This window comes from Cyprinus carpio, chromosome A3 (genome assembly GCF_018340385.1).
Source record: "Cyprinus carpio isolate SPL01 chromosome A3, ASM1834038v1, whole genome shotgun sequence".
Classification (NCBI taxonomy): Eukaryota; Metazoa; Chordata; class Actinopteri; order Cypriniformes; family Cyprinidae; genus Cyprinus; species Cyprinus carpio.
This window is the reverse complement of record NC_056574.1, coordinates 30661238-30687993: the sequence shown is the minus strand read 5'-3', so window position 1 is coordinate 30687993 and position 26756 is coordinate 30661238. Positions and strand designations below refer to the sequence as shown.

The following is a 26756-nucleotide window of genomic DNA, read 5'->3' as shown; positions in this document are numbered from 1 at the left end:
AATAAATTACATTTTACAATATATTCAAATAGAAAATAGTTATTTTAAATTGCAATAATATTTCACAATATTATAGTTTTACTGCATGTTTGATCAAATAAATGCAGCATTGATACGCATGAGACTTCTTTCAAAAACATTAAAAAATCGTATTGATCCCAGATTTGAGAATATCTACATAAGATTGTATCAACACAGCTCTTAGACTGATTTTATTATTGTTTATTGTAGTACTTGTGTAGTGAAAAAAATACATTTCAAGGTTTCAAAAAGACTTCAAATTACTTTAGACTCCAGCTGAATGTAGACACTGCAAAGAAAACCTTTAAAAGTAAAGTGTTTCCGAGAGAACATACCTCATAGCTAGGCTTGAGTTGTGTTCACAAATTTAATAAATAAACACCACAATTTTATGCACTGAAATGTTGCCAGAGCAGGTCATGTGGTATTTTAAAGTGTCCTAATATTTACATTAAAACAATGTAAACAACTGTTTACATTGAAGGATAGCTACATTACAAACTGCTAAAGAGATATTTTTTTGAAAACCCATATGACCTGCTCTTTAACAGTTTTATTGTGTGCATATAAAAAAAAATAAGTGCTCAACGTGTTATTATGAAAGCAAACTTTTGTTGGTCCATTTTTATTTTGTAATTTGGCCAGGGCTATTATCAAAGCTTTATAGGTTGCCTAAAAGCCACACACACTGTTACACACTCATTCTAAACAATCACAGCCACACACACATGCTCATGCTGCGGGGAGGAACTTGAAAATAGCACTAATAGGAAAAAGATGAGGGAACTCCATTCGGGTGGAGCGCTCCCTCCGTGCACTGGACATCATGTGTTTCAGAAGATCATGCTGTTTACAGTCAATCAGCAGTCGTGTGCTGTGGCTAAGCAGCATGTAGTTCATCTCCAGCATCTCTTTGATTTACAGTTTGTTATATGGATCACATTTTTAGGGCTTTGAGTCTGTTTTTTTTTTTTTTTTATGAAGTCTCTTAACAATTTTGATACATGAAAATTGTATATCTAAAACCTGTTTTTTTTTTTTTTCTCTGGGTGTAACAGATTACAAGTCGTAATTCCATACACATAGCAGAACCATATCCTAGTATCCCAGTTTTAAAATCTCTCAAATGAATTTTTATTAATTAGGCTTTTTGCATCATAATCTATTAAAAGAACATGATTGAATTAATATGATAAATATTGTGTGGACAGCATTTTTAAAGACTGTTTTTCAAATATATTAAAAATTGTATAAACTTTGACAAGTCTGTCTCTTCTTTGTAAGGCTGTAAATTATATAATAACACCCACTAGCATTACTAATAAAGCTTTATGTTACTTTATCTCAATTTATTAGAATTTTGCTTTACATTTACTAGATTTGTTTTCAATTTATTAGATTAATTAGATTTTTTGCAACAATCATTGTTACTTCTATCCTAAGATCTTGATGTATTTTCATGGTAATACAGTAGTTACATATTACCATTTTATTTTACTTGATAAAAAAGCATTTTATAAAAAAAAAAATGGAATGTTTGATGGCACATGATGGCATCTTAACAAGCATCTATGTGATTTATATTAGTCTAATGTGTCGATAATTGAACCTTCGCAAAGACTTGCCCTGCGTCCCAATGTTCATGCTATCCATCCTAAATAGTATGTGAGATTAGAATTAGTGTGTCCTAAAGCATAGTATTTTGAAAAGAGTATGCCAAAAATCCCTGGATGGTGTACTGTTTCAGGTCGATTTCTGAAGTGTGGATCCGTGCGCTCTAATGGCTAATATTACCCACAATCCATTGCACTGACAACTAAACAAACTGTTTAAGATAACATTAGCGATGCTATCTCATAAAGACATCACAATGGTATTGTTGATAATAAATAACTTATACCTTCATAGTCATGAACACATTTTTAAAAAATTTCTAATATTTTAAAGCCTTTATTATTTCTCAACTCTACAGCTGTGCAGTAAAATTTACTTTAAAGATTCACTGTTGATTCATTAAGATGACATGGAAAAAAATGTGACAAAAATGTATCCTGGTGGAAAACAAAGACTTTTAAGATGAAAATGACATGAAATTACCATTATAACCAGTAGATGGCAGCAGAGGATCACTCATTAGCTCAGTTGCCATTTCAACTCCCAAGTTTCTTCATATCTTGCTTTTAAATATATTATAAAATTATAAAAAAAAATTGTACTTTTACTGTACTGAAGCATAAAGTATAGCAAGTGCAAGAAGTCACAAAGTCCCATGTCATTTAAAAAATAAATAAGCCAACAGCCTATACGGGTTATTTATTTAAATATTTAACTAGTTAACTACAAATTAAGCTAATTATTAATGGCATAACAATTAAATAATGCATTATATATTTTGAAACATTTTTAGATTCAATAAAAAAAACTACATTTTTAATTCAACTGTAGAAGCTGATATACATTCAGCCAATAAAGACTTGCTGCTGTACTTTTGTTACTCCGAATTTAGTCTGAATCACTTGATGCACATCGCTTTCTTTTAGCAGTCCAGTCAATGTACTGTTAGGAGTAACTGAATAACTTGGGATATTGGTTTATTTCGCATCAGAGGGAGTGTAAGGGAGTGTAAGGCACATTTACAAACCGAATAACTTAATGAATTTGTGGATTAGTGCGTACTGGAGACGCGAACTGTTTCAAACGATTCAGATAGATTTGGAGAACTGGTTCGACCGCATTGCAGGCTACTGGTTCAGGAAACAGTCGTCATAAAATGTCCATAAAATGCACAGCACACATCTGAATATTTGGGCTGAACTGTTCTGGAACAGTGTCGAAATTCAACTTAACCACTGATTTCTAGTTGTGTCCTCTTTTGGAATGCCAAACAAAGTAGCTTCGCTTTCACAAGAACACACAGCGACTTCACAACATGGCAGCGGCGGCAACAGAGAGAATAAAAGTTACGCCTTCTTTCTTTGCGTGAACATTTGGGTGGCGTTATGCAAATCTTCCCATATCGTGACGTAGAGATGTGGGGGCGTGTTAGAACGAGCCGTTTTAGGAGGGTGTGGTTGACTCTTAACACTTATAAAGAATATCTCTTTGGATTTGAGACTTAAGTCTTTGCAACTTCACAGATCTTCTTTATGCACCAAGAGCTTGTAACACTCCAAAGAGAAAGGAAAAATTTAAATCGCATCATATGACCCCTTTAAAGTGGCAAAACGGTATTTCCTAGTTAAAACTGTAATCTTATTATATTACTTTAATAATTAAAAAAAGAAATTGCAAGAGATCCTACATTTGTAATCGAATCCGCAGCCCTTTGTTTGCACTTTAGCAAGTGTTCGCTTGGCTTTTTGATTTTGAAAAGCGTGCACGAGCTAAAGGCTAAAAGATGATGCACACGCTGTGGGAAAAGTGTGTGTGTCCCTTCTCGGTTTCTTTCGCTTCGGCTTTGCTCTTTCTCAGGCCACAGGCCGCGATCATAAGAGAGCGATGTCCAGGCGTCTGCAGTTTGCTTCTGCTCCTCACTGAGTGGACCACAAGGTCCTTACAACATCAACTCCGCTGAGGGCCGCGGCGGCATAACTCATCCTTACCATTTTAAAGATGGGTCACTCCGCAAGACTCTGGCCTGTGTTACACATACCGGCACAAATCATTACGGTGTTGGCTCTCAAGGGCATCAGGTCCTTTGAGAGCTAACTATATCGCCATGTAAAGAACATTCAGTTTATTTTTATTTTTTTATGTGGGGGAACAAACTCGGGTGTTTATATTATTTTCCTTCCATATTTTTACTGTTTTTTTTTCTTTTTCATTTTAATCCATTTTCCATCCTTTTCATTCTTTCCATTGCTTTCTTTTACACATTTCTCCCTCATTTTCTCATCCCTCTCTCTCCCTGTCCTCTTCCAGATGCATGTCCAATAGGACAGAATAATATTTGGACAGGTGTTCCTTTTTAAACACGTTATCCACAAGTCCAAGTACGCAGGGGACCGCACTACATCATTCCTAAATCGTTTTTCTAAGAAGATGGATCTGAGGTTAAAATATACAGTACTGAGTCATACACAGCCTGCTATACTGTAATCTATAGAGCACTACTTCCATAATCCCTGACAATAAAAATCTGTTTAGCACCAATTTTCCTTTATTTTTTAAATGTTCTTTTTTCCTGTTTCAAACAACTGCATAAAGCCACATCTGGAAGACAGATGTACGTCCCACAGCAAGCTCTTTCTCTGTACTCTCTCTCTCTTTCACTCTCTGTGCTTAGAAACATGAGAGCAGGCTTGTGTCTATCACTCGCTCTCTCTCTCTCCCTGGGCGGACCACCCACATGAGGAAACGCCTTGCTGTGTTAAAGGCAGAAATACAGGGATTTTTTTTTTTTTTTTTTTTTTTTTTTGATGGATGGGTTTAGCAGACTATCACTTATGTCAATGTCAAAATCATAAACCTACTCTCGCAAAAGAGGCAGAGAGAGAGAGAGAGAGAGAGAGAGATGTCTTTGCATCTGTCTGTCTGATGTCTTTCTGCAGTGACATAAAAGCATTTTCACAGTATTCTTGTCTGCTTGTGGCTCCCGAAACTGTTAAAAGACTGAGCTAATAAGCTGATTGAATTTATCTTAGATCTTTGTTTTTTCAGAGACATGTCCTCTCTGTCCCATACAAATCCCATACTGAAATGTGATATGTGGCAGACAATACATGTACAGTAAATACATGGATATATGATACAGTGGCTCCAAACAGTTTGGGACACTTAAGCAGCACTTGTGTGTATGAAAATTTTTGTATTATATAACAAAACATTAATATTTTTAAGAAAGATAGCACAAGCACACTTTCAAGAAAAACATTGCATATAACACACTTTGTGAAGTTATAAATGCTAAAATAACGTACACAATATACATTATTTGGACACTTTCTGGCTATTAAACACTAATGGATCATATTCAAACTTGAGGAAATCTTACTTAAACCCACTAAAAATCATGACAGCATTCAGCAACAATTGTGAAGTGTGACTTTAAATTGTCCAAATGCTTTGTGCCACTGCATATTATATATGATTTGATGTCAATTTTTTTATATGTGCAACTTGAATTTACTTAATATTTTTTAAATATAATTAATTAATTTAATGTACATATATTACAATATAGGTAACATATATATATATATATATATATATATATATATATATATATATATATATATGTTTTTAAATATTATTGAAAATATTATGCAATTTCTTATTTAATCACAAATAATTACTGGTATTTAATGTTCATACACCTACATAAATGGGCATATGTGAATGGGATTTCATATTTGTTTCCTTTTTGTCTATTATTTCTTTACTCCAAACCAATGACTGAAACCAGTGATTGCATATGCGTGTATAAATAAAACACGGAAATTAATCACACCATCACTGATTGTTTTCATTATGCTGCTTTATTTGCATACTCCAGAACAGCTGCAGAAACATTTGAGCAAACCAATTAACTGGCAAAATTGCACATGAAAATCACTTACATGAGGAGCGTTATTAAATTTATCTTCATGTAATCAGTCTAAAAATGTGTAGCATGCATTTGTTCCATTGCAGCTGTTTAGTGCTACAGTGATGTAATAAAATCATTGTTAAGCACCAAGATCCGGAGATGTTTATGGCCTGTAAACAAATCCAGAGTTTATAGTGCGCTTAGAGTTCAATGCTCACTTCAAAGAAAGCGCTTTAGGCTTAGTACTGATACTGTGATTTTTACTTCTGCATGTGTGAAATAAAGCTATTTGGTGACAGTGTTAAGGCCGTGATCTTCACTCCATTGCTCTACAGTGCTTATGAATAGTTGCTTTTTTAAACTCAAAACACATAATCATATAACATCTAGTGTTTAAGGCAAAAAAGCTTAAGTGCAAAACTAACGGTGTGCACAAAAAGTCTAAGAAATGAATCTCTTCTTAATCCTTGTCTTCTGCTCACCATTAGAAATTGACTCTGTAATACTTGCTTTTGGTGTTAAGCTTATAAAGATTCTTTAAGCACTTGAATGTTTGGTAACACTTTATAATATTTTTCATGAATAACATCATCAAATATTACTGCATATATAATGCTTAACAGATCATTGGTTAATATACATTCAAATAGTTGGAATTATATCTATCTATCTATCTATCTATCTATCTATATATATATATATATTCAACTTCGTTTGTATGATTAAAAATCATACAAATAAACTGAAAATCTAAATTCTACATCTAATTTAAAAAGGTATAAACGGAATGTATTCATTTAAAATAAAATAAAAAGTCATAAGGTAAAATTAATAAGAAATATTTTAGTATTTTGCACTATTTCTGGATCAGAAATTAAATAAGCAAACATGGACCTGATCATCAGTTTTACACAAAGTTGTGTAAAGTGCTTTTGTCATTAAATAAAAAGTTGGATACCCCAAAATCTAAGACTCTGAAATTAATGTTAATTGTTCAGTTCAAATCTAATTATAAAGTTGATAATACAGTTAGTAATGAGGGGGATAAAGCATGTATTAAGTGGAATAGCACTGCATTAACGTTTGTAGTGACTTTTGTAGCTGACTATATATTCGTAATTGAATGTTCATGAACAACTGATCTGCTTTTTGATGTTTCTTATTGACCTAATGAAAATTACAATAAACAGTTACCAAATTTTCAAGTGCTCATTTGGTTTTTTGTTTCCGTCTACCCACCTCCGTCGCCACAGAGCCCACCGTTGCTCCCATGGCCCCTCCTAAGGGCCCCCCGACGAACAACCCCACGATCGACCCCAGTAAAGCACTGCCCCTCACCATATTCGGGAGCCACAGGAGCCACCCGACCACACTGTCCCACAACCAGCGTAAGAACGAGGTGTCAGGCGTGGAGACGCAGAGCTCTGCAATCCCCTCAACCACCAAATCATCCACACTTTTCTCTGCTTCGGCCCTTATTCCCTTCAAATCATCCTCTCCTTCTTCTCTTCTGCTTCTCAAGATCTCCTCCTCCTTCTCTTTCACTCTCCTCTCTGCCTCCTGCAACAGAGCGCAGGTGTAGAATTGTGTCCCTGTTTCTTTCACCATCTCCTCCACTTTTATGAACAGCTCCTCCACGTCGGATCCCGGCCGCAGCGGGTGATGCCGATCCCCGCACTTTTGCACGAGCTCTAATAAGTCGGGCCGTTCTGTATTGAGATACTCGTCCAGAGAAACATCCTCAGGCAGTCGGTCCATGCGAGTGAAGAGCACCATTGCATGTTTACTGACAGATTCAGGGCCAAATACCTTCTCGATGGTCTCCAAAATCTGGAGCTCTAGGTTGCTGGGCCGGTGGACAGGAACACAGAGCAAGAAAGCGTGGGGCCCCGGGGCCGATAAAGCCGCACAGAGTGAAAACTGGCGGCGGACGTCCTCAGCAGGACGCTCGATGCACAGGCAGTCAGGTGTGTCCACCACAGCCACCTGTGCAGAGAACACATAGAAATATTTTGTAGAAATGTCCCCTTCAATACACTATGAAATAAGAGAGCACTAATGGATCTATTTGAATGCAACCAAAAAAACAAAAAACAAAGTTCTTGTTTTTACCACAGTAAAGGGGTGTCCAAATACAGGGTGTAATATAGTTTATTAGTATAACTGTAGGTAACACTAGACCAATTTGATCTGCACAAACATATTTGAATAATTTTATAATTGAATTTAATATAATAATTTTATAATTTTATTTTTGAAAATATTTATATGTATTTTTTGTTAAGGTTAATGGATTAACTGAGATTGAAAGGTTTTTTTTTATTGTTTTGTAACAGTATCTATTCATCTTTGTTAATGTTAGTTATTAAAAATACAACTTTTGATTTTAACAACATTAACTGAGATAAACTTACTATTTATTATTAGAATTATATATCATAATATTATAATAACTAACAATTATTACATTTTCATGTTACATGTTAGCAAATGGAACCTTATTGTAAATATATGCTCAAGTGTATACATTTTATGTTAATTTTTAAAATGATGTTTCTCTTTTTGAATCAAATGTTTAAACTAGTTTGTATGTGGAATTACATACATGACTTGATGCAACTTCCTTTTTTAAAAAAACTATACAAAAACTGTGCAGAACTGAATGATCAGGTAGCAGAAAGTGAGCTTTAAGTGAGATGTGAACGCACCTGTCGTCCTGCCAGCGCCACACGTCTCTTCTGACAGTCGGTGGCTGAGGTCTCGGGGCCTGAAGAGTCGGACTCGGATGTCAAGCCGCCCAGGATGGCATTGACCGCACTGCTTTTCCCAGCACCCGCTGAGCCGAGCAGCACCAGTCTCAACTCTACAACCACAGACAGAAACAGAGAAACTGAGTGTTATTAAAGACAGACATGACTTACAAAGAAACCATTTTATTTGGCTTTGCCCCCCAAATAAAATTATAAAATATTTCTGTCGGTTAATTTACAGTTCAGATGATCTTTTGAATAAATAATTGGAAAAAAAATGAAATGACCCAAAGTTGTGTAATTGCTTTTATGAGGGTTCATTCAATCAGCATCTTTAAATTAATACATTTAATTTCAATATTGGCATACTAAAACATGAAATTTATAACTGCATGGCAAATTAATTTTGCACTTTTTAAATCCACATTAGATTTGCATTTGCATCCAATTTGAGTTTTATTTTAAAATCTATTTGAGTGGTATGCTTTAGTATATACTGCACAGAATGTATTGTATATATTTACTATTATCCAATGCCAGCTGATTTGCTGTGACATATGAAACGTGAACATAATGTTTAATTTAATGCCTTTTAATTTTTAAAGAAAAAACAGATTTTGATCAATATCAGTTTAATGGTGTGACAAACTGATACAAATATGGGTTTTAGCAAAGCAAACAAAAAACAAGAAATGTTTAATATTTATTCTATTTAAGTGGAAATGCATGTTTCATGGGAACACCAGTTCGCTATCTCAATGAAAATAATCTTTTTCTTTCCACACAAATATTGGAACTTGTAAGTCCACATATGGGTTGCACTTCCTAAAAACCAGGATAAAAAGCTGGTCCTGTACAGCACCAGACCTAACTGAACAAAATGATATAAGCAATGAAAAGAATCAAATGTCCATAACTACACAAAACATACAAACAATTTAAATATATTTTGATATCAAATATTAATGGGCTACATCATAATCCTTTGACAGCAGGTTAAAATGAATGCTGAACATAAACAAGAAATGTATGGAGTAACAATTATGATATCAAAGATAAAAAGTGTATTTTGCTAGTACTTGATACATAAAATTTCAGTAACAGCAGGGTCTTTATGATGTATTACACACACCGATTATCAGGATATGATGATGTGAATGCCAATTTGACTAGTTCTGCGTCACATCATTTTGATGCAATAGCGCCACCTAAAGACTGAACTGAAGCATAACACCTTTCATGATATAAAACAGAAATGCAACTTAAACAGCAATATTTAATAAAACAGTTTAAGACTGGATTTGCTAAAAGCTGTGAGTTATGGTTACACCCGTTTAAACACACGAATAAAGCTCAGTTACTCCACTCCACTCATGGGTCAGCTTTTTATTGTTAGTAAGGCTGTTTTCTGAATAGAAAAAGTATCTTCCACCTTCTTATGGGTGGGCCGACAGTTTAATGACGATGCCTCTAAAATTGTTTCCTTTTTACTTTGGGTGGATGGAGAGGAACATACTGTAAGATGCTATTAGCAAGAGAAAACACCAAAAAATAAACAAGTTTGTCTCAGCAAGAGATTCTGCAGTTTATTAGGGAAAATGCCAAGCCGTTTGAAGAGAAATAAAAACAAGGAAAAAATTATGACTTATGTTTTTATGGTACACATAAGGCGAAAAAGGGTAAAAAAAGCTGTGACTGGGGTAGTATTTTTTTTTACCCAGGTGAAAACTAGTTTCTTAAGTCAAAGTCAAAGTCAACTTTATTGTCATTTTTAGCACATTGCATGGCAATGATTAAAAGCGAAACATAGTTTCTTCAGGGAGCAGCAGTGACACAAATAGAATAAAAAGCGTAAAATATGTACTTAATAAACAATAGGTAGTTTAACAAAATAAATAAACAGGGCATTGATACATATATGGAGTACAGCAGCATTTGGAAATTTGTAGTGACAGGTAAATAAGTGTGTTCTCATTAACATTATTATATATGGAATATAGAGTATATAAGAAGTGTAGCAGCATTGATATGAGTTAGAGTAATAGATATATAAATATGTTCTATTATACATAATTATATATATATTAATATTAGTGCCTTTGAATAATAGAGTATTAAAGGTACATAATAGTACCACAGATTTTATACCTTTTTATGAGAGTGTCTACTTAAAGACTTGATGTAACCCATGATGTAATTCATGTACTATCGTATTTACATGCACTGCAAAATTGTTTTGCCCCCTCAAATATTCTGAAACAAAAATATTATTCAACCTGCCTGGTAATCTAAATTACTTTCACTTTTCTTACAGTGCGGCACTCAAAAAAACACCATGGTACTATAGTAGACATCAAGATTCAGGATCAAGATTCCAAAAAACAAGGTATTACCATGGTGCATGTCCATAAACAAGGTAAAAACCTTGTTGGTTTGTTTTGGCTAATGTAAATCAGAAACACACATAATTTCTGAAACTAAAGTAAACTTTGTTAAGTAAAAGCAACTTCAAACCTCTTTCCTTAAGATCTGTCTGCCCTTCTTCACTGCTTTCCGATCTGTCTTTCTCTTCATGATGAATTTCATCTTGTGTTGTAGTACTTCCTTCCATAGTCTGCAGCTTGAAAGGGAGCAGAACATAATGTATTTTGTAGTAGATTATGAATTGTATTTAAAAAGCACACAAGAGCAACTGATGGGAAAACAAGGGTGGGAATGAAGGTCATCATTCCATTCAGATGACTCAGCACAGAGGAACACAAACACACATTTCACATACCTCAGTAAAGCACTTTCACTGCTACATTTCAACTGACAGCTTACAAACAGCCTAAACACAAGCGTTCAGCTTCCTCTCGCAGTGTGCTATGCCAAACAACCCATGTCTGCTTCTGATTATGTGAAAGCTGATAAATAACACAGGCTTAAGAAGCTTACCTTCAAGTGAGAGACTGTTCTTTTGTGTACGGTGTGCTTATGAACTGGTCTGATCTGTGTTTTTCTGTACTTCCTGTTTCTCCTCCTGCTGTTCAGTCAAAACACTGCCGGCAGTGTGGCTCTGCCCGAACACGTGATGCTGTTGGGTGGAGAACTGGGTGGCTACAGTTACAGCATTTATATCAGCTGTAATTACAAACAGGAAGTTGAGCACTCTTCCTCGGTTCAGTCAGCCAATGCCTCAAACATTTACATGCTAAATGCAGCAGTTCATCTTATCTTTCTAATGTTTAGCCTCTGTTGAGACATTCCACAGGGTAATTTAATCTTGCGGCAACACAAACTGTTCTTGGAAAAGCTGCAATAGGCATTTCTGGCTTGTGCAAATATCAACCCCTAACCCCTAATAACTCTGTTTGTATCATAGCAACACATGCAATATACAGTACAGACCAAAAGTTTGGAAACATTACTATTTTTAATGTTTTTGAAAGAAGTTTCTTCTGCTCATCAAGCCTGCATTTATTTGATCAAAAATACAGAAAAAAAACAGTAATATTGTGAAATATTATTACAACTTAAAATAATAGTTTTCTATTTGAATATACTTCAAAAAAAAAAAAAAATGTTTTCCTGTGATGCAAAGCTGAATTTTCAGCATCATTACTCCAGCCTTCAGTGTCACATGTAACATCCAGTCTATCACATGATCATTTAGAAATCATTCTAATATTCTGATTTATTATGAGTGTTGGAAACAGTTCTGCTGTCTAATATATTTGATGAATAAAAGGTTAAAAATAACTGCATTTATTCAAAATAAAAAAAAAAATTATAATAATATATATTCTAATAATATATTTTCTTTACTATCACTTTTTATCAATTTAACACATCCTTGCTGAATAAAAGTATTGATTTTATTTTTAAAAAAGAAAGAAAAAAAATTACTGACCCCAAATTACTGACCAGTAGTGTATATTACAAAATATTTATATTTGAAAAACATAGCTTCTTCTTTTTTTTTTTACTTTTTATTCATCAAAGTATCCTAAAAAAGTATCACGTTCTGAAAAAATATTAAGCAGCAGAACTGTTTCCAACTTTGATAATGAATCATCATATTAGAATGATTTCTAAAGGATCATGTGATAATGATCCTAAAAATTCAGCTTTGCATCACAGAAATAAATGATAAAGTATAATAAATTTAAAAACAATTATTTTAAATTGTAATAATATATCACAATATAACATTTTTTTTCTGTATTTTTGATCAAATAAATGCAGGCTTGATGAGCAGAAGAAACTTCTTTCAAAAACATTAAAAATAGTAATGTTTCCAAACTTTTGACCTGTACTGTATATATATACATACAATAATATGTTCTAATAAAATCTGATGTTCCAAGATTCTTTGATGTTCTTTAACCAATTAAAGAAAAAAGTTGATTGTTTGAACTGATTTTTAAATGTGATCACAGCATTTAACATTTATGAGGCACATGTATGAATGTCTTTATAGAACTAAAAAAAGTCAAGCATTAAAAAGTTAGTTCACCAAAAATTTAAATTCTGTCATCATTTACTCACCTGTATGATTTTATTTCTTCTGTGAAACATTAAAGTAGATATTTGGAGAAATGTTGGTAATCAAACAGTCTTGGTTCCCACCGATTTCCATTCTATTTTTTTCAGTGCAGTCAATTGGAACTGAAACGTTTCTCCAAATATCTTTAATGTTCCACGAAAGGAAAAAGGTCATACAGTTTTGGAATGAGTTCATTTTGATGGAATTTCCATTTTTGAGGGAACTATGCTTTAATGGAACATGATCATATTTAATGTGATGAACTACATAAATGTAGTTACACTTGAAATTTAATATCTGGCACATTAAAATTCAGACTTGCATGTCCAATGATTTTTGGGGGACCACTGTATGTGCACATGTGGGAAAAAAAAATCATTTATAACAACAAACCCACTTAAGTTCTTTGAGGTTTAATGAAAATAAGTCAATGCAAAATACACATATATCAATGCAAATATATTTTACTTTTTTTCTCCATCTTCTAAAACTACCAACAGTCACTTGTTTAAAATGTTCACTTTAAAGGTAAATTAAGTTGTTGGTGCAGTAAGTAATTTTTTAATGCATACTGATACCTATCAGACTGGATATTGCATCAAGCAAAACTTTTCAATTATTGATGCAATTGAAAAAATATTCATAGGCATATTTGATAAAGTTATTCTGCAACCAAATGAGGGTAATGTGAGGGAGGACCTTGTCTACTGGTTTGGTTGTGGTCTTCATGCCTGTGCACATTATTATAAAAATATTTGTGAAATTTAAATTAATTTCGTAAGGTGTAAAAAGACAAAAAAAAAAAACTTACTGCACCTTTAAAATGATATTTAACATGCCCTGTAAACGTGCTAAAACTTGAAAATTATAACATTATTACAACATTTGCATTACAAAAATACAATATGCAAGACATGAAATGACGACAGTGCAGTTAAACTGCTGTTGGTATAAATTAACTCAACATTAAATTAGAAAAAAAACACAACAACAAACAACATTTGGCCCTAAAATGAAACTGCACATATTTGTATAAAACATAAAATGTTTTGGACATTATGAAAGCATGTGAATCAGATCACTCTCACATACACATCTTGAAACTAAACACAAACACAAAAGGGAAACTTTAAAAGTGTCCTCTAAAATAGGATATCTTTTTTTACAACAATAAAAAATGAATAACATTTTAAATACTATTTTAAAAAAACATGTCAGAGGCGAAGAATGTCCACTGATCAGAAAACGTTCAAAAAGAAACTCCGGTCCTCTGTTTGGTGCTTCTGGGAATGTGTCCAAATGTAACCCAGTCTCTTGTAAGCGCCTTTCAGGAGATTCATAATCCAGGCATTATGTAAGCAATGTTGTCCAAAGTATTTGACTGGAAAAAAAAAAGTGGGTGAGGAGTTGAAATCATACACTTTCTATTTGAACAGCAAATAGGAAATTTTGTTAAGGCTCTGGATAAAAACAGTGAATTTTTGAGGACCCCAAAATAAAAAAAAACTGCAATGTGTGACTCACCAAGATACTGCGTGGACAGCCATTGAGCTGGGGAACTTGTGCTGTCAAGCAGGTTAATGGACCAAGAGCACATAAAATCGAGTCTAAAAGCACTGAAAGACTGCCAGACACCGCCACCATCCCCTACAGGACGAACAGAGACGTTTATGGAGATGACCTATTTGTGGACAGGCTTCTACAAGGGACAGTTTTGCGACACAAACCTCCGTCTCCTGAAGTCGATGTCCAATCAGAGACAGCGATTCGCCCAGCAGCTGCAGGTGAGCTGCTGCATCTATGGGATCCACATCAGGTATCCGCGCTGGAGACAAAGACATACCCAGAGACGAGCGGCCCTGAGGGGCCAACCCTGCCCCCAAACTCACAGCTTTACTGGAGCCTGAGATAAACAGATAAGTAGGCTGTTGATGCATGAGTAAAAATTACATTTATAAGACAGATAACTTGGATAAGTTGTCATGACAACTCTCGGAGAGTTTAGTATGGTAATGTACATGACAATGTTAATGTGTTTGGTCTTGGCAGAATAGATCTGCTAAGCTGCTGCTGCGACAGAGCAAGTACCGAGACTTGCTACTGCCAATACATCCACAACATGCTGCTGTGAGCATGTAGGAAAAACTGCTGCTGCACATATAAAATATATAAAATTACCCCCATAAATAACACATGAAATAACCCTGTAGCAGATCTATACAGGTGGAGCTGGGGAAGGTGGAGGGTTTCTGAAGTGTGCTGCAACTGCTACACAAAAACTAGCCAAGTATTTGAATGCTGAGCAGCGAGCGCATTGGCTGCTGATGTGAAAATAAACCAATCAGCTGTGCCATGTGAATAATGATGTGATTATGAGACTGAGTTAGGACCTATCGGTCTGCGCAGATATTTTCCTGACTGAACTTTGTATAGATTGATCAGCTTTGGTCTCACCTTTACTTTTACTGTCTGAGGTTGCTAAAGTTTTCCGCTTGACCGTCATAGCTTCAGCTTTATTCTGCTTGTGTTGGAGATATTGAGCTTTCTGTCTCCAAACCTTTGGTTTGAGAAAGAGGACAAAGAGAGGAAATGTATCACTGTCCCACAACTGACTGAAATCACAAAACAAGCACCGCTAAAGCACTTGAAACAATACATTTTACTTGTTATTTCCTTCAGATCATGTCATGATTTTTCAAATTATTTGCTATGATTGCCTCTTTCAGTTTTGTTATTATTCACTAATTCTGAAACTATACTTTTTTGTTTGTTTAAACTGAAATAAAGCTGAAATAAAATAAAATAAGATGAAAACGTAAAACTTGAAAATTTAAAATTTGTAAATTTGAAACGAAATTTTAGTAAATAAGTTTTAGTTGACGTGCTAGAATGACTAAAACTAAAATTGAAATAAAAACAAAGCTAAAAATAAATGGCAAAAATGGCAAAAGCACAAAAAATTACTAAAACTTAAAATAAAAATCTAATGAAAACTGGAGGTATAAAATTTAATTCAAAATATAAAAGGTAATTCAAATTATTAATAAATATTTTAATAATAAATAACAGTAAAATAAGCATGAAATGAAGCATTAAATTGCTTAGTATTTAATAAGCATTAAATTGCTGTTATTAAAGGGATAGTTCACCCAAAAATTTTAATTCTGTCATCATTTACTCAAATAAATAAATAATATGGAAGTCAATGGCTACCAGCAACTGTTTGGTTACCAACATTCTTCAAAGTATATTCTTTTGTGCTTAGCAGAAGAAAGAAATTCATCCAGGTTTGGAACAACATGAGGGCGAGTAAATGTTAGCAAGATTTTCATATCCCTTTCAACTATCCCTTTAAGTCACTGTTTATTTGAAATCTATAAAGTAAAGGTAAAAAGTGCTTACCAGTTTGTCTTTTTCAGGAAGCTGATTCCACACTTCTGCGAGTTTCTTACTCAGCTCCCCGAAGACTGAAGCGGAAAAAGAACCACATTTCAACCAATCGCAAAACGGCACAGACGATTGACAGATGTGCACACAACGACAGCACTCACCTAATCCGGGCTGCTCCGCGTTGATATTGACCCTGTACTCCTTACAGAACACCTGATAGGCCGTCGTGTTCTTCTTCTTCGGCTGACAGGATGTACAGAACATTAGTTAATGGTAAAAACCTCAAGGCATTTCCACCGGTGGAGGGAAGTGGTTTAATTTACCTTGTCCTTGTCATGTTTGTCTCTGTCCTTTTCCTCCTTCTTTTTCTTCTTCTCACCCACCAGTTCAATGCTTTGATGGTGATGGGATGAGGTGGGAGGAGCCATCGCGAACATGCCACCAGAAGAGCTGTGATTGGATGAGCTGTGAGAGTGGGCGTGGCTTCTAGACTGATCACCTGTTTTGCAGAGAAAGAGAAATTGAACTCAATTTCATGTAACAATGACAAACTGACAATACCAACCAATCAGAATAATCTTTAAAGAAAGTGAAATATGTCTCACCTGGACAGCTTTTCTTCCCTCCACTTCCTCCTTTGCTGTGTTTCTTCTCTCTGGATCCTTTCTCTCGGTCTCGCTCTTTATCTTTTTTCTTTTTGCTCTTCTTGCTCTTCTTCTTCTTTTTAGAGAGATGTGTGTAGGAGTCGTCAATCACCAGCTCGCCGGCCTCTAGTTCTCCTCCTGAAGATGAGCTGTCTCCTCCCATGCCTGCGTAAGACCCGCCGTAAAGCCCTGATGAACACAAACACACACATTTAATACGCCAATAAACTCACCTAAGGGCTTAGATGATGATCTCAATGAACAGTATCAGTCTCATTTACTCAGAAAATCAATACAAATTCAGTGCAGACAAAACCAGAGCATTTGTACATTAGTGGTTAGTGTCTTTGTGGGTTTTATTTATTTCTTTTTTTAAGAGTGTTTGTTGTAGGGTGCTTTTCTTGAAAGATTTTTCAGCAGACCTGATATTAAAGAACAGACTAAACCAAAAAGTGAAATACAAGTCAATCGTTAATCATAGAGAGCCTGATATACAGAGTTCTTACTCACCCACCACCTCCACCTCTTTACCCACGACAGGCAATGGCTCTCGGCTGTGCTGCTTTTTCTTTGGTGGCTTCGACATCATTTTATCTTTCTCTTTCTCCTTCTTTATCCCTCCTTTCTTCGAGCTGGAGGACGGATGATGGCCTACTAAACCTGAAGAGGAAGAAGAATGTGTCGGGAAGGAGAGTCCCTCGTTCATCCCTACGCTTTCGTTCTTCTCTTTTGAGGAAAGGATGAGCTTCATCTTCAGGCCTTCAGCTTCACAGAGCGTCAGCGGCTCTCCTTTCGGAGCTCCTCCATGGAACAGCAGTGACTTCGAGGAAGAGGAATGCTTTTTAGACGAAGATGAGCCGGGCGGACGAGAGTGCGAGTAGGAGTGGCTGCTCTTGGAGCTGCCGTCATGCTTGCGGTCTTTGGAGGAGTGTGAGGAGGTGTGGGGAGGGTAGGAGGGTTTTTTGTGGAGGTGAAGGGTGGGCTCGGAGCCTGTGGTCAGGGGGGAGGTGATGGCCTCCAGGAGGCCCATAGCTGTGTCTGTGGAGTGGGACGGATGAGAGGAGGACGAGGAGGAGAGGGAAGGCGAGCGATCTGAAGACTTGCGCTTCTTCTTGTGGGACGGCTGACCAGAGCTCTGATGATCTGCGGGGAGAGATTAGAAATTATTTAAAATCCCAAATCATATTTGATTCAGTGAAGGTGCCTTTTTTAAATATTTAAAATGTAGACATAACATTACATTAAAAATCTATTAACTTAAAAAACAGTCGTGCTAAGCGAAACATAAAAATATATAGATACAAAAATATTACAGTGATATAAAAAAAACACTATTTTGCGCACTTTTTGTGTGTATCTTTTAGTAGGCTTAGATAATAAACATGCAGTTGTCTGCTTTTAAACTCTACTGGAATGAACAGCAGGTGCACTACTTGCATGGTACGCATGAGAGGCTGTTAAATGAGCCCATAAAAGAATGTTTCAATAACAGTTGTGTAACTTTAAAGGATTGATTGCATTTTTAATGCTGCCATAGAAAGTAACATCCCCCTGAGAAGTTTTGGAAGACTTTTAGTTGTGCATATGCTAGAGCAGAGCTAGAAAGACGAACCTCCTTCACCTCTGTCATAGTGGTCATCACTCAAGTGCTTCTTTTTTTTCTTGTGAGAATCTCCCCCTAATAGGAAAAGGTCAGAATCCTAAAAAGACAACAGTGCATGGTAAAATACACACCACATAGGTAATGTAAGTGAGGAAACAATCCACATGTGGTTACTGATCTACTACTACAACTGCACATACAATGTGAAGAGTAGGGATGCTCTGATCAGGTTTTTTACAGACTATACACTTACAAATAATTGTCATCTAAATGTGTTGGATGCCAGTAATATTAAATTAACAGCTACTCTTGTTAATGCTCTTTGATCTGGAGTTATTTAATAAAGATGTCTGAATCGTATTCCACTTTGTAACCCACATTAACATTGTACTTACGCTTGAAGGAAACTGAGAAGGAGCATACATGAAATCTCATCTTTTCTCAACACTTATTACACTGGTGATGACTTGAAAGTAATGCTAAAGTCTTAAAGGAGAAGACCTCCAGCTGAGTCACAGGAATATCAGCCAACTGATCGCAGCATCCCTAAGCAAGAGTCAATGACAAGTGGCCTGAGAGGGAAAAACACAGGTCCAAATCCTTCTCAGACCAGAGGTCATATCTACCTAGGTAACAAAACATCAAGTTGCGTGTTTATTAATGTCATTAGAGTCTACAAAAACACTCTGTGGTTACTATTGGTATTATTAACACAGTCATAGAAATAATGCAACTTGATGTTAGATGTTACCGTAACTCCCTGCTGTTACCTTGTGGTGTTTCTTGGAGGTTTTGCGCACCTGCGCTGCGATCTCTTCTTCCTCTCTCAACAGATCTTTATACGAGCGCCTCTTCTCTCTTTGGCTGCGACCTGCAACAAGACCGACCTCTCCTTCCATCCCTGAAATATCTACAAGGAGAGCCATGTTTCAGAGTAGGTTTGGATTGAACATGTTTGAGGGTATTATGGTGCTTCTGTCTGATAATCATTACCCATCATTCGTTTCTTCTTGATCTCCTCAAAAGCCATGGTCAGTCCTGGTCCTTCAGGTGGGATTGGTCAATCATGTGATTCTAGTGCACAAGAACAGATTCAATTCTTCAAGTTCAGCCTAAAAAAATGTACAGGATGTATATAAGTTTTTTTTCTTCATGGGAACAAATTTGGAGAAATGTAGCACTACATCACTTGCTCACCAATGGATGCTTTGCAGTGAATGGGTGCCGTCAGAATGAGAGTCCAAACAGCTGATAAAAACATCACAATAATCCACACCACTCCAGTCCATCAGTTAACATCTTCCGAAGTGAAAAGTGCTAGTAAGAAACAAATCCTGCAAAAAGGCATTTTAACCTTAAACCAGTTTCTGGCCAAAATATATGAGTGCATAATATTAGTAAAAATCCATCCACTGTTGTCCTCTCACATCAAAATCCACCAACATATTTGGTAAGATCTGTTTTGGACTGTTTTTGCTTGTAAACACTGCTTAATGTATGCATATTTATCTCCTGATTCAGATGAGACAACTTTTTCACTGGAAAAAACAATATTATGTTTTAGACAATAGCCGGATTAAAGTCAAAAGCCTCTTAATGATGGACTTGTTTTTTTTAAAACATGCAGCTTTTTGCTTCGCAAGACATTAACTGTTGGACTGGAGTGGTGTGGATTATTATGATGTTTTTATCAGCTGTTTGGACTCTCATTCTGACGGCACCCATTCACTGCAGAGGATATATTGATGAGCAAGTGATGTAATGCTACATTTCTCCAGATCTGATCCTCTGAAGAAAAACAAACTCATCTACATCTTGAATGGCTTGAGAGTGAGTACATTTTCATTTTTGGGTTGAACTATTCCTTTAAGTCACATTCTCATTCAAAAGAGCATTTTATTGAACAAAAAATTAATTAATAAAAACAGGTATAGACACCGGAAAGCAACTCTCATATATATATATATATATATATATATATATATATATATATATATATATATATATATATAAAATCATAATTTATAAAATGTCCTTTTCCCTGGAAGAGAATGAAATATTCAAGAATGCTAAAAGATATTTTGCTCATGGACTAAAAGCAACAACAGTTTTCTTCAGAGTTTCTTCAGAATTATTATGAATTTTTTTTTCGTTAGAAATATATTTAGTTAGATGATATTAATTAAAGAAAAAAAAAATAATTAATAAGTAATAATGGAGGAAAAACAACGAAGAAAACAAATCTCATCACACAAAAACACAGTTAAGTCGCCCCATCTTCCAATTATAATAAAAGATTTCTTCTAATTGCAATAACGCTGCTAAGTGTTGAACATCTCTGAAGATGTGCTACAGAAAGAGTTTGCGTACAGGGACACACACACACACACACACTCTCATTAGTGACAGATCAGAATCAGCAACACACATCAGCTCGCTTTCCTCCAGCCACAACTTTAGTCAAGCTGCCAGTGACATTTGCACGAACGAGAAGATCAGCCTCAACGCGCATTATTGCACATTTCCCGCCTCCTTTCGAAGAAATGCACACTCACACACCCCCTTCCCCTCTCTTCATCAGGATCCAGCGCTTCCCTGTTTCAATTCGAGTGGATTCGAGCAGCTGCGGACGTGTCGCGAGGCTCTGCCGGATCGTCCAGCGCGCTCGGTCCCGCGGCTGCGGCGCACATAGGCCGGTATCGGGTTACAACTCGGTTAACGGTGCGTTCCCACCATGCAATTTCAACGGGTTTCTATAGTACTGCAAGAATGGCACGGAATGCATGCGATTTATGTGGAGATATTAAAAGTTTTGTGCAATAATCAGTGAAATATTACCTCGGCTTGGATGTGGGTTTAGTTGGCGCGCGACGCCATCTTTGATAGGAGTCAACAACAAAAGCAGCCAGAGATGAGGAGGAGGGACTTTGAGACCAGAGAGTGTATCACAGCAATGATAGTCCCCATTTTTGCTCACATTAAAAATGAGCATTGGTGATATTTAGCATATAAAAGCGATTTACAGATGCACAGCTTATGCTTTAGTGTTAATGTTGCTACATCGTTACTTCAAAGACACAGTCCACATACACTCTTGGCATTATGTAATTTATTTGGCTCTTTCAGTCACTTACAAAAATTAATATACAGTAAACAGCGACAACAGCTACAATAAAGGCATAACGGAAAGGAATGAGAATTGTTTCAGAAACAAAAATAAAATGAAGGCAATTTATAATTTTCTCAGTCAAAGTTGGATTTAAATGACAATTACACAGTTGTGCTGTATATGTAGGCATGTCTCATATATATATATATATATATATGTGTGTGTGTGCATATACATATATATATATATATATACATATATATATATATATATATATATATATATATATATATATATATATATATATATATATATATATTAATTTCTCCTGATTTCCCAATAAAACCCACAGTTGTCTCATCCTCCCATGTCTTTTCTTCCATCCATCTCTACCTGTCTCCTATATTCTGCATCTGAATACTGAGAGACGTGAAGCTGGCCAGTAAATCCGTCACCTCGTCCACCTGTGGATCATATGAAAAGAATTACAAAGTCCCAAAGCTACAGTGATAATAAACATACAGTATTGTAGAATTAACACTATAAAGCCTACTGTACTGTATCATATTTGATACACCAATAAATCGTACACCAATAAATCGTCAGCATGAACTTTGCTGAAAAACCTACTGTACACAATCTACTTTGCACTACAATGCCTTCTGTCATCTGATTGATAATTTATACTTTTTTAAACAAGATAAATGCCCCCCCCAGTGGTACATTTCCCATTAAACAGTATTTTAAAGAACATGTACTTGTGTAAATCAACTCCGGTTTACCTGATTATCCAAAAATCATGTTAAAATGTAAATATCAAATATGATACACCGGCCTTGAGGAATTTGCATTTGTACGTTTCTCATCATATTTTGCCCCAACAATAAAAACTACAGAGCCTTAAACATAAAACATTACTATTCGCTGACTTGTAGCATACAAGCATTTTTATTAAAAAAATAAAATAAAAAATACATTGATGTTCAGCCATAACATAAAAAATATTTATTAGCTTATCAAAAAAGGCCAGAGTTTTATAATCAATGCATTGCTATAAAAAGAGTTTATATACTAAATATGAAATATTTAATTTGTTTCCCTGAAATATAGCCCTTAGAACTGAGCAGTCCTCTTTAAAATATCAAAGGGAAAGAGTAGATGGACTCAGCAGCTGTTACCTGTTCTCTGGTGCGGGTGTTCTGCAGCTGGTTTGAGATGTGCTCCAGTTTCTCTCTCTCTTCACTCTGTCCCATTACGTTCAGATATTCCCGCAGCATTTGAATAATCTACAGACATATTCAGAGATCCCTGGTTCATTTTGGCACTCCAGCACATATATAAGCATAGGACAAGTGTTGGCAGGGCACATTATATAAACCTTATCGCAAAATTAGGATTCATTATGTTTACCCAGAAGTCATTACATTGCATTATGCATTTGGCAGATGCTTTTACCCCAAGTAATCTTCCTATTAGAAATATTCACAAGCAGCATGAAGTCACGGTCTCAGCTCCAAATCTGCAGATGAAATCGTCATGTGCATGAAGTTTCTCAGTCATATGTTAATCACCTGTGTGACCTCTCCTCTGAGGGTTTCTAGGCTACGTGAGTCTCCCTCTTGTAAGATGTTGAGCTTTGAACGGGCAAGATGAAGAGGAGTCCTTCCAGCACGGTCCAGAGCATCAACACGGGCACCTGGGGGGACGTTTATAATGTGTGAACTGGTACTAAATTAGATTTGTGAATGGTGTTGGAGGTACTGTTGAGTAAGATTTAGATGCATAATCAGTCGTACCTCCCCGCAGTAAGGTTGTGATGACAGGCACATGGTTGGTGCAGGCAGCTGTAGAAGGCAATTTAACTCACCATAAGCTTTGACAATAGATTTAATTAAACAGAATTAGGTTAATTTTTATGTGTACAAACTAATTTGCTTCTGCACATCCTTACCCAGATGCAGTGGTGTATTTCCCAGGCTGTCTCTCTGGTTTGGGTCAGCACCATAACTCAGCAACAACTGAACTACATTGTTAAAAGTGGAGATGAAAAGAGAAAGTAGAAATAGTTCAAATATAGTGGAAAACAGTGAAATACAGTGGCCTCAAAAGTATTTGGATAATTAAGCCATACTTAAAGGAACAGTTCAAATGAAAATGGAAAAAAAAAATTATGAAAAATCTGCTGAAAATGTACTTACCTCAGGCCACCTCAAAGTAGATGAGCTTGTTTCTTCATCAGAACAGATTTGGATATATTGGGCATTACATCCCTTGCTCATCAATGGATCCTCTGCAGTGAATGGGTGCCGTCAGAATGAGAGTCCAAACAGCTGACAGGAACTGATGGATTAGAGTCATGTGGATTATTGTGATGTTTTTATCAGCTGTTTCGTCTCTCATTCTGACGGCACCCATTCACTGCAGAGGATCCTTTCTCCAAAACTATTCTGATGATAAAAAAAAAAAACGAACTTGTGTTTACACGATGTTACTTGAAAATATATGCCACTTGGTTTGATATTTTGTTATGCAATGCAATGACTTTTATATATTTTCGGTGTTTCTTAGGTGACTAAATACATTTTGCCACCAATAAAATTAATTTTCATGCACTGAATGCCACTGGATCAGTTAAATTCCAGAATAAAAATGTCCTGATAATTTACTCACCCCCATGACATCCAAGATGTTCTTGTCTTTCTTTCTTCAGTTGAAAAGAAATTGAGGTTTTTGAGGAAAACATGTGAGTGAGTAAATTATCAGGAAATTTTTATTCTGGAAGTGAACTACTCCTTTAATGTCAGCCCATTCTGTCTGAGCTTACCGATACTCTCGTTGCCATTGCAGGAAGAGAAGTGTAAGGCTGTCCTGCCCTTGTCATCAGCAGCACAAGGATCGGTATCCTCTTCCAGCAATCTACGAACTAGAAAGGAAAAAAGTTATAATTTCAAATCTTAGCATCAAGTGTGACTTCTTTTGTCATGCTGATGATTCTCACCTGTGTCAATATCATTGGAGTTGGCAGCTTCTCTGAGCCTCTTCACAGCTGGAGGAGAAAACAACAAAGAATTGGTTCATATATATGTCTAAAAATAAGTTTCTTTCCTTTAAGCAAAACATATTCTGAAGGTTGTGCATCTCCTTTCATTTATACATGTATGTGTGTGTGTGTGTGTGTGTGTGTGAATATGTGTGTGTGTATATATATATATATATATATATATATATATATATATTGTTAAATGTTAATGGGTAAATACTGGCATTTGTATCACGTTGCATCGTTTCTAACATATTTGCATCGGTAAAAAAAAACAAAAAAAAAACGATTTATATATGTATAATTATTAGTAGATGTTATATACGTTTATTATTTTGAAATTTACCAATAATTTGTGACCAATATTTTACATGTAGACAGATTTCTCCTCTCTAAACTGTTTCTCAAGCGCGTTCTCTCATCGCTGCTGCTGTGTTCATGTCTCGACAGTCACACAGAACATAGATTAACATGACAGAGATAGAGATGCATCTTCCACCAAATAATTACAATGAGACAAAGAAATAAAAGCGGACTATCTGCACCATACTGGATCGCATAGCATCCAATTTTTTTTTTCATTGCATCGTACTGCATTGAATAGCATTGTGTTAAATCGATTCGCACTGCATCGGTAGCTGCTTCATATGTATATTTAATATATCGTATCGCTGGCTATGCATATATATAAATTACAATGGATGTGTTTTTTATATTCATGTATGCCATGTGTGTTCATGCACACACCATACAGGTCTTTTCCAATGGGCCCCATGTTCCTCCGGGCTCTTCCCAGCCGCCTCACCCTGCTCGATGTGATCTTGCCCGGGGAGCTCCGTCCCGCCTGCAGCAGCTCCCCGGGCTGCCATAACAAGTGCAGGTACCGGAGCTCGGTGTCCGCTGACGGTCGGGTTCGGCTGAGTCTCAGCGCGCTCAGCGTGTCCAGGCGCGAGATACTGAACCCGACCGCACCTGCAGCCTCTATCGGCGTCTCCTCCTCCCGTTTCTCGCCGTCTCTCACCGCGGGTCCGTTCGCTACCGTGTACTCTCCCTCCGAACTGGACCGGTCGCCATCCGAGCCGGCGGCAACAAGTGGGCTCGACACATCCATACTAATAAAGCGTTTACTGCACTAATGTCAGCATGTAAATGTCAGTACGGCCAGAGTGTAAACACTGTATCTGATGCACAATCCTAACGCAGCATTGTTACACTAGCAGCATCCTTCAAAACTGCATTTCGAGCTAAGTTTTTAAATAAAGAAACGTTGCTTTTGCGTTAATTTCATTGCAATTTAATTTTCTGATGTTGAATACAAACCGTTCCGTGTTCTGACAAGCACTGAACTCTGAGCCTATTTGAGCCAAAATGGCGCTGTTTCAATGTTTTGCGCATGTTTTCAGTAAAACACGTCTGCATTGCTTAGTCTGAATTCATCGTGAACAAGGCAGCCAATACACATCGATGTTGTTAAAGCGCTCTTCCAATCAAATTATCGTCATAACTTTGTAAATAAACGTATGTAATTTATTTTAGAAAAAAGTGTTTTCTGGCTTATTTATTTATGAAAAGGATTAAAGTCTTGAATTTACTGAAAATTTCTGCATTTATGTTAGTTATGATTTGCACATGCAATCCCCACTAGTGGGCCCTCAGTAAACTTACACAAGGGCCACAAAATGTAAAAGTAAAAATACATTCAAATAATTTAACAAATCACAGCTAAAAGTGTGCATAATATTTATACTCTGGATTAAAATCAGGAACTCAGAACCTGCTTAGCTCCCATCTTGACAGCATTACACACGACAAACAAAACTGACTGAATATTTGTGTTGTTTTCTTTGAGAACAAATGTTTGTGTTTGAAGTTTATTTAATTTCCTGCTTTGCAATACTGAGGTTGAATTATTGCAGAAAGTGCACTGAAAGATAAAATACTCAAGAAATATAAAAGCAGATATTCAAAACATATTCAATAATACTACACCAATGAATAATTAAAAATATACATATGCACACATACACATATACATCTGTCCATACATGTTTTATAGTTTAACTCTTTCTAATATTTTTTATAATAAAACATTGTTAATTTTGCAAATGACTACAATGGCGTTTTATGCTACAAAATATTTAACC

The 26756-nt window shown here is 35.8% G+C and overlaps 3 protein-coding genes across 14 annotated transcripts; all 3 read right to left on the bottom strand.

Moving 5' to 3' along the window:
• Nucleotides 1-5479: 5479 nt before the first annotated feature.
• On the bottom strand, nt 5480-11389 carry LOC109055297 (GTPase IMAP family member 7-like). Of its 3 annotated transcripts, none has more exons than XM_019072530.2 (4): nt 11236-11389; nt 10813-10918; nt 8257-8411; nt 5480-7534 (listed from the first exon to the last, which is right to left on the bottom strand). In XM_019072530.2, the coding sequence occupies exons 2-4, from the start codon at nt 10907-10909 to the stop codon at nt 6758-6760; spliced, it is 1029 nt and encodes a 342-aa protein (XP_018928075.2). In that variant the 5' UTR covers nt 10910-10918; nt 11236-11389; the 3' UTR covers nt 5480-6757. The 3 variants fall into 3 exon arrangements, with proteins under 3 accessions (XP_018928075.2, XP_042585570.1, XP_042585565.1); XM_042729636.1 differs by having other exon boundaries at nt 10813-10912; nt 11236-11351; XM_042729631.1 differs by lacking the exon at nt 11236-11389 and adding an exon at nt 11078-11224.
• Nucleotides 11390-13223: 1834 nt separating this feature from the next.
• On the bottom strand, nt 13224-22033 carry LOC109059907 (HMG box-containing protein 4-like). Of its 10 annotated transcripts, none has more exons than XM_042729546.1 (13): nt 21966-22033; nt 19457-19575; nt 19234-19373; nt 18473-18560; nt 17371-18003; nt 16822-17049; nt 16540-16715; nt 16378-16459; nt 16229-16293; nt 15281-15383; nt 14554-14729; nt 14351-14473; nt 13224-14207 (listed from the first exon to the last, which is right to left on the bottom strand). In XM_042729546.1, exons 2-13 carry the CDS (start codon nt 19491-19493, stop codon nt 14163-14165), a joined length of 1896 nt encoding a protein of 631 aa, XP_042585480.1. In that variant the 5' UTR covers nt 19494-19575; nt 21966-22033; the 3' UTR covers nt 13224-14162. The 10 variants fall into 10 exon arrangements, with proteins under 10 accessions (XP_042585480.1, XP_042585487.1, XP_042585493.1 ...); XM_042729553.1 differs by having other exon boundaries at nt 21923-22031; XM_042729559.1 differs by having other exon boundaries at nt 19457-19537; nt 21923-22025.
• LOC109059867 (ankyrin repeat domain-containing protein 54) lies at nt 21894-25999 on the bottom strand. The gene is made up of 8 exons (XM_019077039.2): nt 25360-25999; nt 24571-24618; nt 24397-24495; nt 23524-23595; nt 23369-23416; nt 23144-23268; nt 22751-22858; nt 21894-22036 (listed from the first exon to the last, which is right to left on the bottom strand). The coding sequence occupies exons 1-8, from the start codon at nt 25721-25723 to the stop codon at nt 21962-21964; spliced, it is 939 nt and encodes a 312-aa protein (XP_018932584.1). The 5' UTR covers nt 25724-25999; the 3' UTR covers nt 21894-21961.
• Between the last annotated feature and the right edge of the window lie 757 nt (nt 26000-26756).